Source organism: Suricata suricatta, chromosome 16, assembly GCF_006229205.1.
Source record: "Suricata suricatta isolate VVHF042 chromosome 16, meerkat_22Aug2017_6uvM2_HiC, whole genome shotgun sequence".
NCBI classification, from domain to species: domain Eukaryota; kingdom Metazoa; phylum Chordata; class Mammalia; order Carnivora; family Herpestidae; genus Suricata; species Suricata suricatta.
Genome location: NC_043715.1, coordinates 50,537,581 through 50,554,861, shown reverse-complemented (window position 1 = coordinate 50,554,861; position 17,281 = coordinate 50,537,581). Strand labels below are relative to the sequence as shown.

Below are 17,281 nucleotides of genomic sequence, written 5' to 3'. Positions count from 1 at the left end.
GGGGGGAGGGGTGAGGAAGAAACAAAGCGCTCGCCTCCCCTCGGGCCATGTTAGAGGTAAAGTGGCGTTTCCAGTGGGAGCTGTCAAATGTCAAAGAGATCTTGGAGTAATGAGAGTTTGACACTCTGGGTAGAGACCAAGGCCCCCGGGGGATAGGTTTGGGAAGGGAAACCCAGAATGGTATTTGTTGCTTTTAATTTTAGAGAGAGTGTGAGCAGGGGCGAGGGGCAGAGGGGAGGGGAGGGAGGGAGAGAATCTTAAGCAGGCTCCACGCTCAGCATGAGCCTGACAGGGACTCAATCCCACGACTCTGGGATCATGCCCTGACCGGAAGTCAAGAGTCGGACCCCCCACCAGAATGGGATTATTGTGGGGAGATGGGGGTGGGCGGATGTGACCCGGGGGGCTCGCCTTGCTGGATTGAGGGGACTGTGACCTCGTTTGCATTAGTCGGTAGAAATAAAGGCTTAGCTGCAGACCCCGCCCACACGCTGGTGTAAGTGCGGGGGGATTCCTTCTCTCCCGCCAAGTGGTCCTGTGCCACGTGGGCCAGGGTTCCACAGACTGTTCTAGAACCCAGGCTCCTCCCATCTTGCTACTGTGCCGTTCCTTGGGACACCGTCTTCGTCTCTGAGTGGTCGAAGCTAAGCCGCGGGCAAAGTAGTGTTTTAAGCTGGAAGAGGAAGGAAAAGAGTGGAAGTTCTGGGGGCCAAGGAGTGAGAGGGAAGGTGGACCCCGTTCTGTGGCTGAAGCCCGCCTCCCCGGCACACCTGGCCTCAGGGGAGGCCCGAAAACGTACTCTCTCTGCGCGTCCCTGTGTCACCTTCCCGTCTGTTACTGGGGGGGGGGGGGGGCTGGGACAGATGCTCGCGCCCGGAACCGGATATCAGGTCGAGAGCCTGGAGGTGTGAGTTGCGCACAGACACACAGAGACGCACAGAGTGGTGTTTAAAGACAGGGGAAGAGGGGCACCTGGGGGGCTCGGTCGGTTAAGCATCCGGCTTCGGCTCACGGTCGTGGGTTCAGGCCCGGCGTCGGGCTCTGTGCTGACAGGTCAGAGCCTGGAACCTGCTTTGGATTCTGTGTCTCCCTCTCTCTCTGCCCCTCCCTTGCTTGTGCTCTCTCTCTCTCAAAAATAAATAAAAAACATTAAAAAAAAAAATAAAGGCAGGGGAAGAAGGAGGCTATTTAGTTCAATGAGGAAAAGGGGAGAGGGCCCAGCACAGGCCCTGGGGTCCGCCGTCCTCCGAGGATGGGGCCAGGAGCGGTCCCTCATGCTGCCCCAGCCCATTTTCCTCCTCTCTGACCCTCTCCCCAGGCCTTGTATGACCCCATCAACCCCGACAGGGAGACCCTCGACCAGCCTTCGCTGACGGACCCCCAGCGCCTGTCCAACGAGCAGGAGGTGCTGCAGGCCGTGGAGCCCCTGCTGGCCCAGGCCAACTTCTCCCCGCTGTCCGAGGACACTCTGGCCTACGCTCTGGTGGTCCACCACCCTCAGGATGAGGTCCAGGTGCGTGCCGGTCTGCCGGAGGAGGACCCAAACCCCCAGAAGGCCTTGGGGCAGGGATGGAGCCTCTGGGGCGCAGAGGCTGACGGGAGTTGTCCCGAACATGCGGCATGAGCCCAGGTCGTGTTCTCGGTGAATTCCAACAGGGCACCTCTTTCCCGGTCAGGCCGCTGCCATCTGTTGGAAAAGTATCGTAAGAAACGGACCTTCTTAGGACTAGAGACTCAATCACCGTCTGCCAGAAAACTGTAATAATGCAGAATACAAGGTGCTCAGCCTTAAAGTAAATAAATAAATAAATAAAAGGACTATAATCTTCCAAAGTCCCCCATTTTAATGATTTTTTTAAAGATATACTTTTTTTTACCGAAGTCATATTATCTTGTCCCTGAATTTGGGATATAACTTATAAGTGTTGGTGTGACATAGTGTTAATTGGCAATATATTTTTTCTTTCAACTGCTTCATAAAATAATGGAGTGTCCAATCGATAGTGATATTACATGATAGAAATGTATCAAAGTAACATGTTGTGTACCTTGAGCTCATACAATGTTACATGTCATATCTTAAAATCAGTGGAATCTTAGATCTCCGGAACTATGGCATTAAAAATGACTAAGAGGTAAACGGGGCCATCTTAGATAGTATGCTCTTGTGCAGTATACAACATGAGCAACCATACATGGCCACCCTGCCTAGATACTGGGAGACGATAAGCCCGGGAGAAGAGTGGAAATCATTGGGAGAAGGGGCATCTAATTCCAGTGACCTGTGCTCTCAGCCCAGCCCGTGCTCATCTGCCTCCGCTTCCTTTGTCTCTCCCATCAGGTGACAATAAATCTGGATCAGTATATCTACATGCAGTTCTGGGCCCTGGGCCAGCGAGTTGGGCAGATCCCCCGTAAGTCCAGCGTGGGCTCCAAACGCGGCTTCTTCACCAGGTCACCCCCCGCAGAGAGGTGAGGCGGCCCTTGTTCCCCAGCTGCAGCAAGAGGGAGCAAGGTTAGAGTCGAGAGGGGACTGACAGGTCAGTGTCTGGATTCGGGTGTCTGGGCCCTGGGCAGGGAGTCAGGAAAGGGGAGGGGAGGTCATCCACATGCTGCCTTCCCTTCCCAGGAGAAAGTAAGAACTACCATTCCCAGGGGAAGAGGAAGGGTAGGGTCCTTGTCCCCATTTCCGAGATGAGGAAAGCTGAGGCTCAGAAAGGGGAGGCCGTGTTCTGAAAAAATGGCACAGCCAGGATTCTGATGAGCATCATATTTGTTATTAATTTTTTAAATACTTATTTTTGAGAGAGAGAGAGAGAGAGCACGAGCAGGGGAGGGGCAGAGAGAGAGGGAGACACAGAATCGGACGCAGGTTCCAGGCGCCGAGCTGGCAGCACAGAGCCCGAGCGCGTCATATTTTTAACAGAGGCTATTCAAGTACAGAGTGGGGTCAGGAGAGCCAGATCTTTTCTTGGGCCTGTAAATTACCCAAGCTTTCTGGAAATCAGTCTATCAAATATGGTCACGAATCCAAAAAAAAAAACAAAACAAAAACCCCAAAGACAAAAAAACTCTCACGCCCCTAAACCAGTAACTCCGCTTCCAGGAATCCGTTTCAAGGATATATTTATACCCGCAGGCGGGGTGTTGAATTGTCTGTCTCTCGCTGGACTGTAAGCTCCACCGGGGCCGTGATGGCATTCCCTGCATCTCACAGACACTCTAAGTTACAGGTAGAATTTGAGGGGCGCCTAGGGGGCGCCGTTGGCTGAGCGTCCGACTTCGGCTCAGGTCACGATCTCACGGTTCCTGGGTTCGAGCCTTGCTTTGGGCTCTGTGCGGACAGCTCGGGGCCTGGAGCCTGCTTCGGATCCTGTGGCTCCCTCTCTGCCCCTCCCCTCTTGCGCTGTCTCTCTCTCTCTCAAAAATAACTAAACATTAAAAGAATTTTTTTAATAAGTAAAAGTAGAGTTCGAGTGTGAAAAATAGCCAAAGAAAAAAAGATAGTTGGCCCAGCTGTCACCTGTCAGGCCCAGAAAACCAGAAGCAACCTGCGTGCCCAGCAGCCGGGGATTGCGCCATTGAGGCCCCGCCCCGCCGTGGGACACTTAGCTTAGTTCTGACTCTCCTCCTACCGCCGCCCTCGGAGTAAGCAGCCCTCCGAAGGACTGGGTTCCTGCAGAGCTAGAGACAGCGTCCTGGGGTCGGAGGGGGCTCCGCGCGCGCGGGCCTGACCCCCCCTCCCCCGTCCTGGCCCGTCAGGAGGTACTTTAAGCGGGTGGTGCTGGCGGCGCGGACCAAGCGGGGGCACCTGGTGCTGAAGAGCTTCAAGGACACGCCGCTCGAGGGCCTGGAGCAGCTGCTGCCCGAGCTGAAGGTGCGGACGCCCACGCTGCAGCGCGCGCTGCTCAACCTCACGCTGCTCGTGTCGGGCGTGGTGTTCTTCGTGAACGTGGGCATGGTGGTGCTGTCGGACCTCAAGGTGGCCACGTCCGTGCTGCTGCTGCTCTTCGCCGCCTTCATGGGCCTGCGGGCCTCCAAGGTGAGCGCCGCCCGCCGTGCTCCGGCCCCGCCCCTGCGTGCTCCCCGCCCCCGCCGGCGCCCCTCGCTTCCTGCGCTGCCTCCTTCCCTCCTTCCCGGGTCCTCCCGCCTGCACCTTATTTGCTCCCCGCAACCCGGGCAGCTTTCTTAATCTCTGAGCTGCGGTGTCCTCGCCTGGAAAACGCAGCGAGCCGTGCCCAGTGGGTCAGGTGGTCCAGCAGATCCCGTGCGTGCCCGCCCCCGCGAGTGTCCACAGGCCGGCCTCAAGTGCCCTGTCCTGGAGGTCTGTTCGCCCCGCGGACGAGCGGCTTTAGAAGCTGACTGCCCGGGTGTGAATCTAGCTCTTCTGTCTTCTAGCTGTGTGACCTCGAACACGCCGCTTGAGGTCTCTGGGCTTCAGCTCCCTCAGCTGGAGAGCGGGGCTGACAAGAAGCCTACTCGTGGGGTTGTTACGGGAGTTCCATGAAGTAATGCACATGCAATGCTGAGAACAGAGGCTGACGGTACAAAAGGTACCAAAGGAGAGTTAGCCATTATTATTATTATTATTACTATTACAGATTGGGCTTTTGTTCTCTGGGCTTCGTCATCCTGGCCTGGTGTCGTTATCGCCAGGGGAGGTGCTTTATATGTTTGTTTGTTTGTTTGTTTATTATTTTTTAACAGTTTGAGAGATAGAGCATGAGCAGGGGAGGGGCAGAGAGGGAGGACACAGAATCCAAAGCAGGCTTTAGTCCCTGAGCTGTCAGCACAGAGTCCAACCCAGGGCTTGAATCCGTGAACAGCAAGGTCATGACCTGAGTCGAAGCCGGATGCTCAATCCACTGAGCCACCCAGGTGCCCCTGTGTTTATTTTTTGTTAACATTTATTTATTTTTGAGAGAGAGAGAGAGAGAAAGCGAGAAGGAGAGGGCAGAAAGAGAGGGGGAGACGCAGAATCGGAAGGAGGCTTCAGACTGAGCTGTCAGCACGGAGCCTGATGCAGAGCTCTGTGAGATCATGACCTGAGCCGAAGTCAGATGCTCAGCCGACAGAGCCACCAAGGTGCCCCATGTTCTGTTTTATCAATGCAGCCTCCTGAGCTCCAGCCCTAATGGACTGAATGGGAAACTGGGCCCGGGACCCGGGAAACTATATTTTTAACACACTCCCTTCCTGATTCTACTACATGTGAATGCATGGCCGCCTAATGCAGTTGCACAGGTTGTTCACCATCCAAGGATTCGTAGCTGAGGGGCTGGTGGGGACTGAAACCTAACTTGTGCCCCGTGTGCTATCTGGAGGCTGAGTCGGCCAGGAGGAGCTGCCTTTTGCCGATCCTCCCCAGGGCTGGCACGGGCCCCAGGAGTGTTGACTGGTGTGTGGAAGGCACTGTGCTTGGTCACTCACTCGCTGGGTCATTGGGTTTCAATCTGCTTACAGCCATCCCAGCGGGCTCTTAGACAGTGGCAATAAATCCCACAGAGAACAGCGGGCTGTGCTGGCCGAGAGGGTGAAGGGCTGGGGATGGGGAGAGCTGCTGAGGACCAGGGGCCAGGCGGGACTTAAGGAAAGCTTTTTGGTTTTTTTTTTATGTTTATTTATTTTTGAGAGAGAGTGTGTGTGCAGGGCAGGGAGAATGGGACAGAGGATCTAAAGCAGGCTCCTCGCTGACAGCAATGAGTGCGATGTGGGGCTCGAACTCCTGAACTGTGAGATCATGACCTGAGCTGACGTCGGATGCTCAATGGACTGAGCTGCCCAGGCGCTGCTTTGAAAGGGGAGGAGTGGACCCTGGTGGAGAAAGGGTTGGGGCGAGTGCAGCTTGGGGGGGGTCTCTCAGGGCTGGAGTCGGGGGCCTGGGTGGAGAAGTGAGGCCCTAGAGAGTGGCAAGGGCCTTGAATGCCGCGGAATAGGGACCCTGGGGTTTAGCCATTGGGCAGCAGTTGCTATGGAAGTTGCAGGCTGCGCGGGAGCCACTGTGGAGGGAGCGGGGCTGTGAGACCCACAGCAGGGGTGTCAGGTGTGGGGGCACCCAGAGTCCCGGCCCCAGTGGGAAACATCTGTCCCACCTCAGAGGCCCCTACTTATTTATTTTCTATTTTATTTTATTTTTTTAAGTTTATCTATTTTGAGAAAGAAAGAACACAGCAGTGGGGGGGACAGGAGAGACAGAATCCTAAGCAGGCTCCTCCCCATTAGCACAGAGCCTGATGCGGGGCTCAAACCCACGAAGCCGTGAGATCACCTGAGCCAAAATCCAGAGTCGGACACTTAACGGACCGAAGCCACCCCGGGTGCCCTTCTGACGGTTCCAGTTGAAAACCCAGCTCACTAGTTAATGTGGTGGATCCTTTACAGGATTTCCGAGCTCAGGGCTCAGCCTCCAACCCTTAAATGTGGGCCCTCCTCGCCTCCTTCCGACCCCCTCCCCGTGCACACTTGTCCCCTCCTGTGTGTCGGTCACTCCCAGGTATCCGGCTCTAGTGCGGGATTCTCCCTCAGCCTCCAGACCCCCCCCCCCCCCCCCCCCCCGGCCCCCCCCCCCCCCCCCCCCCCCCCCCCCCCCCCCCCCCCCCCCCCCCGACGCTAACCTCGTCCCCCTGAGCTCCAGAGCCTTCCTCCCCGAACCCCCTTCCCTGAGCCCCTGTCTAAGGGGCAGGTCTCAGGTCAGGCCCCTGGGAGGCTGATTTGGCTGTGACGGCACATCCTTCTTTCCTCCTTTGCTCCCTCCTCCGAGGCAGCTCCCCACACACCTGCTCCTGGTCCTGGCTCCCCATCTGTAGAGGGCCCGGTGCCCCCAGTCACACCCCTGATGGGTCCCTCGCCCTGACCGCAGTCTGTCCCTCCTGCCCCGACCCTGTGCCCCATCTCATTCCCTCTGTCCTGGCCCCAGCCCGGGCATCCCAGGCCTCCCCATCGACCCCTCCAGCCCATCCCCCAGGCCCCCAGAACTGGCCTTGCACTTGCTCACAGCCTGGCCTCTGAGACCCCGCCTCCCCAGCCTCATCCCACAGCTCTGAACTTCAACTCTACCAAAATCTGCGCGCTCCGCCTCCTGCTCCCCACTCTGCTGCTTCCCTCCTCCTCTCTCCCTGCGCAGGTGCTGTTCCCTCCAACCCAGATGCCCTTCCTCCCTTATTGAGCTGGCCAAGCCCCCCTGCGCCCCCACCACCACTCACCCCTTATCTTCTGCTCAGAGGCTCCAGGGAATCTTCCCTGACTTCTTGGGTTGGGGGTTCCCGCCCTACCCTGGCTCAGTGTGGGGCTCCTCAGCTCAGCCCAGAGTTGGCCTGGGCTTGTTGAGAAGCAAGCACCCCAGAGATCTCTCCCTGGAGGGAGAGATGTGGGACACATGGGCGGACTGTCGGGCGCCCAGCAGAGGCCAGCGTGGGCACTGTGGGAGCCTGGTGACACCGCGGCCCCTCTGTGGAACAGTGTCCGCCCCGCACCTTGACGATCGAGGCCGGGAGTGTTTCCTAAGAGCAGCCCAGGGGTGACTTGGCTTGTCCTGAGGGAGAGGGCAGCTCAGGATAACTTTCGGGGTAAATTGGCTCATTGTGGGCTGAGTTCACAGAGGAAGAGCAGGAGGCGACCGGGAGAATCCTTGGGGTCCGCGCCGCACGGCGCCTTGGCCAGGGTGCGTGGATTCTCTGAGGGCACTGGGGAGCCATGGCAGGGCTGTGGGCAAGCAGGGAGCGGGGTCCGTTCTGCGGCTGTGCAGACACAGGCTGGAAGGGGCAGGTGCAAGCGGGAGGAGGCTGTGCACTAGGCGGGGTCGGAGAGGAGGGGCAGCGCGGAGAGAGGGGTCCGGCAGGCCAGGAGGTGGGCTGAGGCGACACACCTCAGTCAACGAGGCTGCCACGCCTGGGTGGCAGCTGGTGTGTCCTCTCCAGAGAGAGGCGTGGCCTCATCTGTGTGCTGCTTCACGGAAGAGAATTCAGCTCCGTGAGGGTGGCGGGAACAGACACAGAGCCCTGTGTGGGTTCCATCCCAGCCTGTCCTCAACACACGCACTTCCTGCATCTCGCCTTCGACCAGAGAGATGGCGATTTGTTCCAACGCAGGGACGCGTCCCGTGCTGGCCGGGCTCAGAGGGAGAGAGAGCACAGTCGCACACACGGCAGGTCATCTGAGCGATTAACATGGCTATGCTGCCTTCAGAGGCATTTCACCTTAGCTCTCGGTGTAAGATGGGCAGCAGCACGTGCGCCTAAAAGACAGCAGCCCGGGGCGCCTGGGTGGCTCAGTGGGTGAAGCGTCTGACTTTGGCTCAGGTCATGATCTCACAGCTTGTAGGTTCGAGCCCCTGCATTGCCCCATGTCGGGCTCTGTGCTGAAAGCTCGGAGCCTGGAGCCTGCTTTGGGTTCTGTGTCTCCCTCTCCCCTGTTCACACTGTTTCTCTCTCTCTCAAAATAAATAAACACAATAATTTAAAAAAATTTTAATAAAAATAAAATAAATAAAAGAGCAGCCAGCCCTGAACTTGGATGAACATTCCATAGTAGCTGATGTTGAAATACCCATCATGGGCCTGGCTTGGTGCCAAGAGCCTCTTAGCCTCTTGCTGACTTCCTGAGCCTTCCCTCCATCTAGCCCGGCTCACTGATCGTGTGCCCTGAGGATTTAGGTTTCGGCCAAGGGCTCACACTGGCCCCAGCCCACCCAGCTAGGGGACCCAGCAGTCCTGAACTCATTTTGTGCGTGAACAGAGAAATCCTAGTGAAGGTATCTAGTGTGAGCCCCGGAGGGCACAGGTGGGCTCTCATTTCCCTCCGTGGGGACACCAAGGACGGGGACCAGAGTCCGGGGGAGGAGGGGGCCCCAGACTTCTTTCCCCATAGAAGGCCTGGAGTATTTATTTGTTTTGCGTTAACACTTCTCTTGATAATTTCATACGCAATGCAATCCGTTCTTTTCATTGTGGAAAAGTCCAAACAACCGTAGGAACAGAAGAGCTTGCTGAGTCCTGGGCACCCCCAAGTCTATAGTGATGGACAGTCAGTCCCTGTTCACCCAGACACCGCCTGCCTTCCCACCGCCGGGTTATTCGGAGGCAAATCCTAGACATACACCTGGAAATGCTTTAGCGTGTGTCTAAAAGATAAGGACTTGGAAAAAATCGTTGTAGCAGAAAAGATCCAAAGCTGCAGCTCAAATCGTCTGGAAATCCTTGAGCAAGTCCATTACTCTGTGGCTCAGATAAGCAAACCGGGGACTCGGTTGGTGGCCTCGGACCCCACGGGGCGAGAGCGAGAGTGTGTGTTTGAAATGTACAAAATACCCGGGGACCTGAACCCCAAGAGGCCTGGGGAGGGCCCGGGAGCCCGCGGCAAGGACCGTACCGGCGTTGAGTGGCTGGGGGGGTGGTGTATGGTTGGGGGCGTGGGGTCCCAGGCCCCCCCTCCCCCGCCGGTCACCTGGCTGAGCCCTTGGGGCGCTGTCCCGCCCGCAGATGTTCGGCCAGCGGCGCAGCGTGCAGGCGCTGGAGCTGGCGCACATGCTCTACTACCGCAGCACGTCCAACAACTCGGAGCTGCTCAGCGCCCTGGCCCTGCGCGCGCAGGAGGAACACGCCAAGGAGGCGTTGCTGGCGCACAGCTTCCTGGCCCGGCTGCCCCGGACTGCGCGCTGTGCGCCCGAAGGTAGGACTCGGCCCCGGGAACCCGCCCCAGAGGCCCCGCCCCGGAGGCCCTGCCCCCGGAGGCCCCGCCCCCACCCACTCCCGTCGAGGTCCAGAGGTGACGTGGCCCCACCTGAACCAAACACCATCCAGACCCTACGGGGTCAAGACTCCACCCCCCCCAGTCCCAAGTGGCCCCGCCCCATAGAGACACCATCCCCACCAGCGCGGGCCCAGTACGCCCAGCTCCCCCTGGTGAGTCTGACCGGTATCCCAGGTGACCTCGGCGCCCAGCCTGCCGTCGGGACCCCTGAACCCTGCTTCCGATCTTGATGGATCTGGTCCCACCCCGGGGTGACCGACCTCCCTATGCTGACCTCCTCCCGAATTAGGGTCTCTGATCGTCAGTCTGTTGTGGCGTGCCCTCCCCTGCTCCCACCTTCCCCAGCGCTCCTTCCAACAGGGACTCGTGCCCCCTCCCGCTGTGAGCCCCAGGTTGACAGGAACCCCACCCCTCCCTGATCAAGAGTCCCTGACTTGTCCCTAGACGAGAGCCGCAGAGTTGGACCCTTCCTAGCCTAAAGCGGACCCCTAGGCTTCTCCCAAACCCGGACCCCTTGTATTCCTTGCCCCGCGCCCTCCCTGCTGTCCCTTCCCGGTCCTTCAGGCCCCAGTCGCCTCCCCACAACACCTGCTTCTCCCCCTGTAGAGACCTCCCGCTGGCTCCAGACCGAGGTAGAGAACTGGCTCCTGGCCCAGTCGGGCTGTGACGTGGCCTTCAACGGAACTCGGGCCCTGGCCCACCTGCAAGCCCTGACCCCCAGCATCGGGATGTACCCGCCCCCGGGTTTCCTCAAACTAGACCCGTTGCCTACAAGCATTTCCGAGGCCCCCCGGTCCGCACCCAGTAGTGACAAGCCCTGAGCGAAATCCCTGCCCGGCCGCGGCCCGCCGCCAGGTTAGGAGCTAAGCCCCGCCCCCTCCATGCCAGGCTGTCAATCACAGCCACTGATGCTTTGCCTCTCCCCAACTTCCACTTACCCACAAGCTATCGCTTCCGTGACACCGGATTCTTAAACAAAGCCGGCAATTGAGGCAGCCTGTGGTTGCTAGGCACCCCTACCCCCTACCTCGGAACAGCCAATCCAAGCTTTTTGGCTCTGCTGCCCGGATATCTCTTAGTCCCACCCTCGCCGTAAACATCCAAACGTGGTTTGGGGAGTGTCAGCCAATCACAGCCGTTCAGTGCTGCAAACCGCTGGGCCCTGTGGTTAAACTGTACCTTCCCAGGCCTTAGATCACTGTCTTTTTAGCCCGCTCGGGGCTGACTGCCCAACTTTTTCATCAGGGCGGGGCCCCGGTCCACAGCCAATGCGAGCCGGTTAGCCCTGCGCTCTGGCAAACTGCCGACGACAGCTGATGGGCACCGTGGACCCTGGGCTGCCAGTTGGCGCTGCGTAGAAGAAACCAGTCCGCATTTCTAAAGGAAACCTGATCTTTCTATGAAGTGACGCTGCTTAAGAAGGCAGGCTGTCTGGTCAACTGCCCATCGGCTTGTCCAGGCTGAAGGGGTCGGGAGCCTTGAGTCGGGCAGAACATGGTGGGTCAGGGGGAAGCAGCGACCGACCACCCTCACTCCAAGACGCATTTCCACTCAGGCCCCAACAACCTCAGGTGCCTTTCCTGCCTGGGTCCCTCGCCCTTTCTGCAGAAACTACCTCGGTCTGGATCTTTCTTCCACCAGTGGCCTGTGCAATATTTATTGGTCTATGAATTTCTCCCTGGTCCGCTCTCCCAAAGGAATAAATCATGTTCAATGAATCTAGATGAGTGGGGGATCTGCAGGGGTTGGAGAGAAGGAAAGCATCAGAATTCTTGAACGAAGAGACTGGGTTTTGGGGGAACCTGCATGTGGATGGGTCCTAGGCAGAAAAAAACTCACCCTAGGGAGAGACTGGGTTTGCAGCTGGTGAAATAGACCAGCTGTGGTAACACAAGAGGATCGTAGAGAAGACCGTATTCCCCAAAGAACTGGGTCTCATGAACAAGGGACGCAGGACAGCCATGTACAGTTGTGCAAATTGTTCACTGCACAAAGGCACACCGCCAGGGCACCGGTGAATGTAAAACCCAGCCATCTCTCCAACTCCCACATGCCTCCTGGTGGGGTCCAGTGGACCTGGAGAAGGTGGGGGGCAGATGGCAGCCAATTTTTACGAAGGTGTCCCATGGGTTAGAACCAGAATTGGATGCAGGAGGGGAAGGAGACTGAGTTCCAAGAGGGAAATAGAAAAATGTCTTCGTGGGGGGCGGGGGGTGGGGGCTGAGAACAACAAACTAGAACAACACACATCCTGCCTGATTGAGAGAAAGAGACCCTTGTACAAGGAAAGGAGGACAGGAAACCCACAGTCTTGGTTCTTCCCCGCAAGAGCCTAGAAGTCTAGACTCAGGAGGAATCCTGAGACGCCAGGGCCCCACGGACTCCGGTCTATGGAAGGGGAAAGGCTGTTGGGACACCGGGCTCCTGTGTCTTGCTTTAGAAGTGCCCGGGGGCCCGGCGCTGTGCATTGTGAAGGCTGCTGCTGGAGCGGGTGTCCCTGGTTTAGGAGATGTGAGGCCCCAGCGGCCCGGGTCCCCGGAGGAGGCAGGCAGGCAGGCAGGAAGCAAAGACAGAGCAGGCGGTTAAACGGTTTTATTTCCTGGAGGACGCGGCTGGGCGGGCACTTCGGGGTGAGACCGCGGGGTTGGGAGCGGGCAGGGGGCTGCAGGGCGAGCGGGGGCCCTCACTCCCGCTTCCGCAGGTGGATGTAGATGACGCCGCTGGCCAGGGCGAGGGGGAAGGCCACCCAGGCCAGGGCGAAGCAGTACCCGAAGCTGCCCCCCGACGGGCGCTCGGCCAGGATCTCCTTGGCGTGAATGGCGTAGATCAGCGCTCCTGTAAACACCGCCACGCCTGCGGGGAGATGGGGACAGGCCGTCACGCAGTACCCGCAAGAGGACTGCATTTCCCAACAACCCATGGGGCAAAGAAGCCTGGGGGAGGCCGGTACGCAGCACCGCTGCCTTCTGGGAGTTGTGGTTCGCTCCCTCAGCGCATTGCAACCGAGGCTTACCGCAGACTGGCTTTGGGCAATTTAGTTCATCTAACTGGGTGCCCTTTACTCATCCATAAAATGGGACCATAGTATCTACTCATCTATCCATCCATCCATCCATCCATCCCTTCAAAGAATATTTTGTAGTTCTTTTCTACTAGGTAAGCACGCAAAGAGTGATTTAAGACCACAGGTGCTTTGTAGGAACCGGAGAAGGTAAAATTCCCGAAGCTGAGGACTGTGATCATTTAGCTCTTTGTGCCAGAAGTCAGAAAAATCGAAAAGCAGATAAACGCCCCTCTCACGTGTCTGATACACAGTGGATCCACCCAGAAAGAGAAGCTGGCTGTTACGATAAACCCACTACGGTTATGATTCAGTGTCTCTCCCGGAGTACCGCTTAGCCACCGTCTCTGGCCTCCCATCCCCGGGATCTGATTACTGACCCCCACCGCCCTTCCCTGCTCTGGCTCCTTGAGGCTCTAAGGGTCACCTTCCGCATGACCCAGAGGCACAGACGGCAAACCATGGCATCGGTGGAAACTACCAATTCACCCAGGGCAGAGGGGCAGCCCGTGGAGGCACTTCAGGTGGTCAGTGATTGCTGTCTTTAGCCAGAGGTCCATTCTCAGGGCCCCCAGCCCCCTGACAGTGCCCCTCCCACTCCCTGGGGTGGCACTCACTGGTGCAAAGCTGGCAGAGGCCGGTGGCGTAGAAGAGGCCCCCTCGCCGCATGGTGTAGAGCTGGAACATGAACAGGATGAAGGACAGACAGCAGAGGACCAGGGAGAGCACCATGAGGACCTGAACCGCCTTGAGCCAGCCTGCAGCAGGGAGGGGGGAGAGGTGGAGGTCACCGTAGGTCCGGGACACCACCTCCCCCTCATCGCCCCGTGTAGAGAGACACCCAAGTTCGGTGACCACCTCTATGGACCTTGGTTCCTGGAACTTATGCTAAGTCCCCTTATCAGTTCTAGAAGCTGCCTTGAAGATTTTTTGGGCTTTTATACATGCGCATGTCCCCTGCAAATATCTCTCTCTCTCTAGATATATTTACTTTGCCTCTCCCAGCTTTACACCTTTTATTTCTTTTTTCTTGCCCTATTGCATTGGCTACCTCCAGGACAACACCAAATCGAACTGGGGAGAACAGAAGTGCTTACTTCACTCTTTGGGAAAGGCATTTACTCTTTCACTTTCAGAAACGTAGAGCGGTATGTGCCACTCCCTTCTAGCTCAGATGCATCAGCACTGCCTCCGCCACCTTGTTCAGGACCTTGGAAGGATTTGGCTCCACTCAGAACCTTCATGCGGTTCCAGCTCAATCCCTTGGAACTCAGACAAATTGGTCCCAGCCATCCATTCCGAACACCAGTCTCATCTCCTTAGAACTTTGAACACAGAATCCTACCTCCTCGGAATCTTGGGAGCTCTCTCCCCATTCCTCCAACCTGTAGCATGTGGCCTCCACTCTTTCTGAATCAAAAGGGGGGGGCCTTAGCCCATCCTCCTTAGAACAGGAGCACATCGCTCCCTGCCACCCAGAAAAGTGGGTCATAATCAGCCCCACTCACTCAGCTTTGGGGCCCAGACCTGCCTCTCACACTCTGAAGGATTTATAATTCTTGGTTCTGGGAAGAGACCCGGGTTACCCCTCCCCTTGCAGACAGGGTCCCGATGCCCCTCACCGTTCTCGCTGACATTACTGCAGGCCCACGTTTTGTTGTCATTGTTCCACGTGCAGTCATACCAGAGATTCAGGGACTCCTTCCCCGGGAGGGTCCACCAGGACTGCGATGGACCAAGAAACAAGCGCAGGGTTAGGACGGGAGAGTGCGCATGGTCAGAGAGACTGCGGGGCAGATTCGGAAAAGGGTGAGGCCCTGGAAGGCGCTGAACTGAGGGGAAAGCATGGATTTAGTAAGAGGGGGGCAGTCAGGGAAAAGGGCAGGGTAGAGGCATCAGAGGCAGAGCGCAGAAGGGGAGATGCTAGGGGAAAGGGGCGGGGCCGGCGGGGCTTCAGAAGAGGGGCGTGGCGGGAGTCTACGGGAGCAGGCTTACCTTGTCCAAAGTGGCCACGAAAAGCAGGATGAGAATGAGGATGTGAAGGGCAGAGACCACCAGCAGAAGGAGTGACATGATTACGCTGGAAGCCTGGGATGGGGGATGTCAGGAGATGGTGGTCTCAGGAGGTCGGGACGGGGGCGGCCGGGATGCTCAAATCCTGGTGGAGAAGGGTGCTGAGTCCAGACTCCAGGGTGTGATGGAGGAGAGGGCTGGGAACCTGGACTCTTTGAATCGGCTCGGGGAGGAGGCTGGGGGCCTGGACTCCTGGATTCCCCAGGGTGGAAGCCGACCAGGGGTGGACTCTTGGGTCCAGGAGTGAGTTGGACCCAAGCAGTGTCTCCTCAAAGTCCCGACCCTGGGCACATATGGGCCAGGATATGAAAATTCAAGTTCATACCGTCCCAGATTCATCAGAAGCTGGGGGCTCCCCCCAGAGACAGGCATCCTTGACTCACCCCCCTTCCTCTCCTGGGGTGGGGCGGTGGGGGACCCAATGAGTCACCTGGTGACTCATCCCTCCCCTTCTCTGCCTCCAAGCACCAGGGAAACCCCAGCCCCTGGCTATGCCCATGAGGTCCCCACCCCACCCTGCTGCCAGACTGGTTGGTGCCCGACTGGACATCTTGTGGGGAAAATGGGCAAGATCCGTGTTGGGGGTGGGAGGCTGGGGTTGGGGCAGGGAGAGGCCTGAGTGGAAGGAGCCAGCCTTTCAGGACCCTTCAGTGTCTAGAACAAGGAGGGGGGCGGCAGGGGTTGGTGCCTGGAGGTCCCCCAGATTGGGGGTGTTCTCTGGGCTCAGGGTCCTCAGGAGAGAGTGAACAGTCGTGGGGGGAAAGCTAAAGAAAGTTTACCAGTGGAGGGCTCTGCTGAGAACCCCAAAACCTCGCCGGGCCCCACCCCTTCGCGAATCTCCACCCTAAGTGCTAAGAGATCGCTTCTTAAACTACAAGGATTTCCATGGGACCGGAGAGTGGGGGCGTCTCTCCCAGCCTGGGGGTATCCTTCCCAAACTGCTGCACTCCCAAGGAAAGAAAGAAATCCCAGTCCGAATAACGGACTGGAAACTTACCGCGAGCGGCAGAAAAAGTCAAGAGTCGGAGCCTCGTCCCTGCTAGGGCCTCCGCGCCCCGCCCTTCTCCTCCCTCCTTCCACCCTCGAGGCGCCCGCCTCTCGCCGCCTTCCTCCCTCCCTCGCTCTCTCCTCTGGCTCTCTCCCTCCTTCTCCCCTTCAATCCGGAACTCTCTCTTTCTTTCTGTCTCCCTCCTTTCCTCTCTCTTGCTCTCTCCTTCTGCCTCCTGTCTCTCTCTCCAGTCCTGTCTACACCTCCTTCTTTCGCTCTCTTCTCGCCCTCCTGATTCCTCCCTCCGCGCCTCTCTCTATATACTGACCCTTTTATACCCACCCGCACCGCGCCCCGCTGAGGTCTGCAGCCGGAGGGAGGGCCTAAGCACTTGGGTTCCTCATTCTCTGGGCCCCCACCCACTGCCCCTAGACCAGCATCTTCTGGGGCTCCCTCCCAGGATTCAGATGAGAACTTGGAGCCAAGGGAATCGAGCAGGGCCAGGGGGCGGCAAGAATCAAAGAGTGGTAGGGTCGTGTTCTCAGGCCTCCGCTCTGAGCCTTGCCCACCACCCGGATGTCTGCTTTCCTTGATGGGGTTAGGACTGGATACTCAGAGGAATGAGGGTCTGGCGGAGGAGGCCAGATTCCTGCAGGTGGAGTGGGGTGAGAGCTGGGAGAGCCTGCCCCCATAGTGGGAGTCGGGGGGTGGAAAATGGGGACACATGAAACTCCGGAAGGGGGCAGGCGGTGGGACTTAATCTGGGTGCCACCATTTCCTGCCTGGGGGACCTTGCCTATTATTTAAACTCTCTGAGCCTCGTTTTCCTAATCTGTGATATGGGTGCAATGATACTAACAGTACTGACAATATACCGGTAGTCAAAATTTGGATACTCATACATTTAATATTCATAACATGAGTAAGGTAGGGACACCTGGGTGGCTCAATTCATTAAGCGTGGGATTTCGGCTCAGGTCACTATCTCACTGTTCATGGGTTCAAGGCCCTCATCAGGCTCTGCATGGACAGCTGGGAGCCTGGAGCCTGCTTTAGATTCTATGTCTCGCCCTGTCTCTGCCCCTCCCTCTCTCAAAAATGAATAAATAAACATTTACAAAGAGAAATGAACGAGGTAATCCCAGTACACTAACACACCTACACGTTCATTCCTTTCTTCATCAAACATTTATGGAACATCTGTTAGGAACCAGGAGGTAAGAATAAAGAAAACAGATGTGATGCCTGCTCTTAACGGAGCTTGCCTTCCCAGTAGGGACAGACGGACTTTCAAGAGAAAACCCAGCAATGAAGACTGATAAGTGCAGACAGTGCTTAAGTGCTCAGCAGGAAATCAAATGGAGTGGAGTTGATTACAGCCGCGTGGGAGGAGCCTACTTTAAACAAGATGA

At 57.5% G+C, this 17,281-nt stretch overlaps 2 protein-coding genes across 6 annotated transcripts in view; one reads left to right on the top strand and one right to left on the bottom strand.

Annotated features, from left to right (window-relative positions):
- The window catches only part of TMEM143 (transmembrane protein 143), a 23,421-nt gene extending 6,140 nt beyond the window's left edge, over nt 1-17,281 (top strand). Inside the window, exons 3-8 of one of the 4 annotated variants that reach the window (XM_029925186.1) lie at nt 1,319-1,513; nt 2,342-2,472; nt 3,763-4,042; nt 9,477-9,666; nt 10,354-10,602; nt 17,143-17,281. In XM_029925186.1, the coding sequence (XP_029781046.1) occupies nt 1,319-1,513; nt 2,342-2,472; nt 3,763-4,042; nt 9,477-9,666; nt 10,354-10,568 (1,011 nt within the window). In that variant the 3' untranslated portion in view covers nt 10,569-10,602; nt 17,143-17,281. Of the gene's footprint in view, nt 1-1,318; nt 1,514-2,341; nt 2,473-3,762; nt 4,043-9,476; nt 9,667-10,353; nt 11,466-17,142 lie in introns of those variants that run through there. The other 3 variants (XM_029925185.1, XM_029925187.1, XM_029925184.1) reach the window with 3 other exon arrangements.
- EMP3 (epithelial membrane protein 3) lies at nt 12,325-16,005 on the bottom strand. 2 transcript variants are annotated; one of them, XM_029925192.1, is made up of 5 exons: nt 15,879-16,003; nt 14,804-14,966; nt 14,431-14,533; nt 13,426-13,566; nt 12,325-12,600 (listed from the first exon to the last, which is right to left on the bottom strand). In XM_029925192.1, exons 2-5 carry the CDS (start codon nt 14,879-14,881, stop codon nt 12,431-12,433), a joined length of 492 nt encoding a protein of 163 aa, XP_029781052.1. In that variant the 5' UTR covers nt 14,882-14,966; nt 15,879-16,003; the 3' UTR covers nt 12,325-12,430. The 2 variants fall into 2 exon arrangements, with proteins under 2 accessions (XP_029781052.1, XP_029781053.1); XM_029925193.1 differs by having other exon boundaries at nt 12,431-12,600; nt 14,804-14,896; nt 15,879-16,005.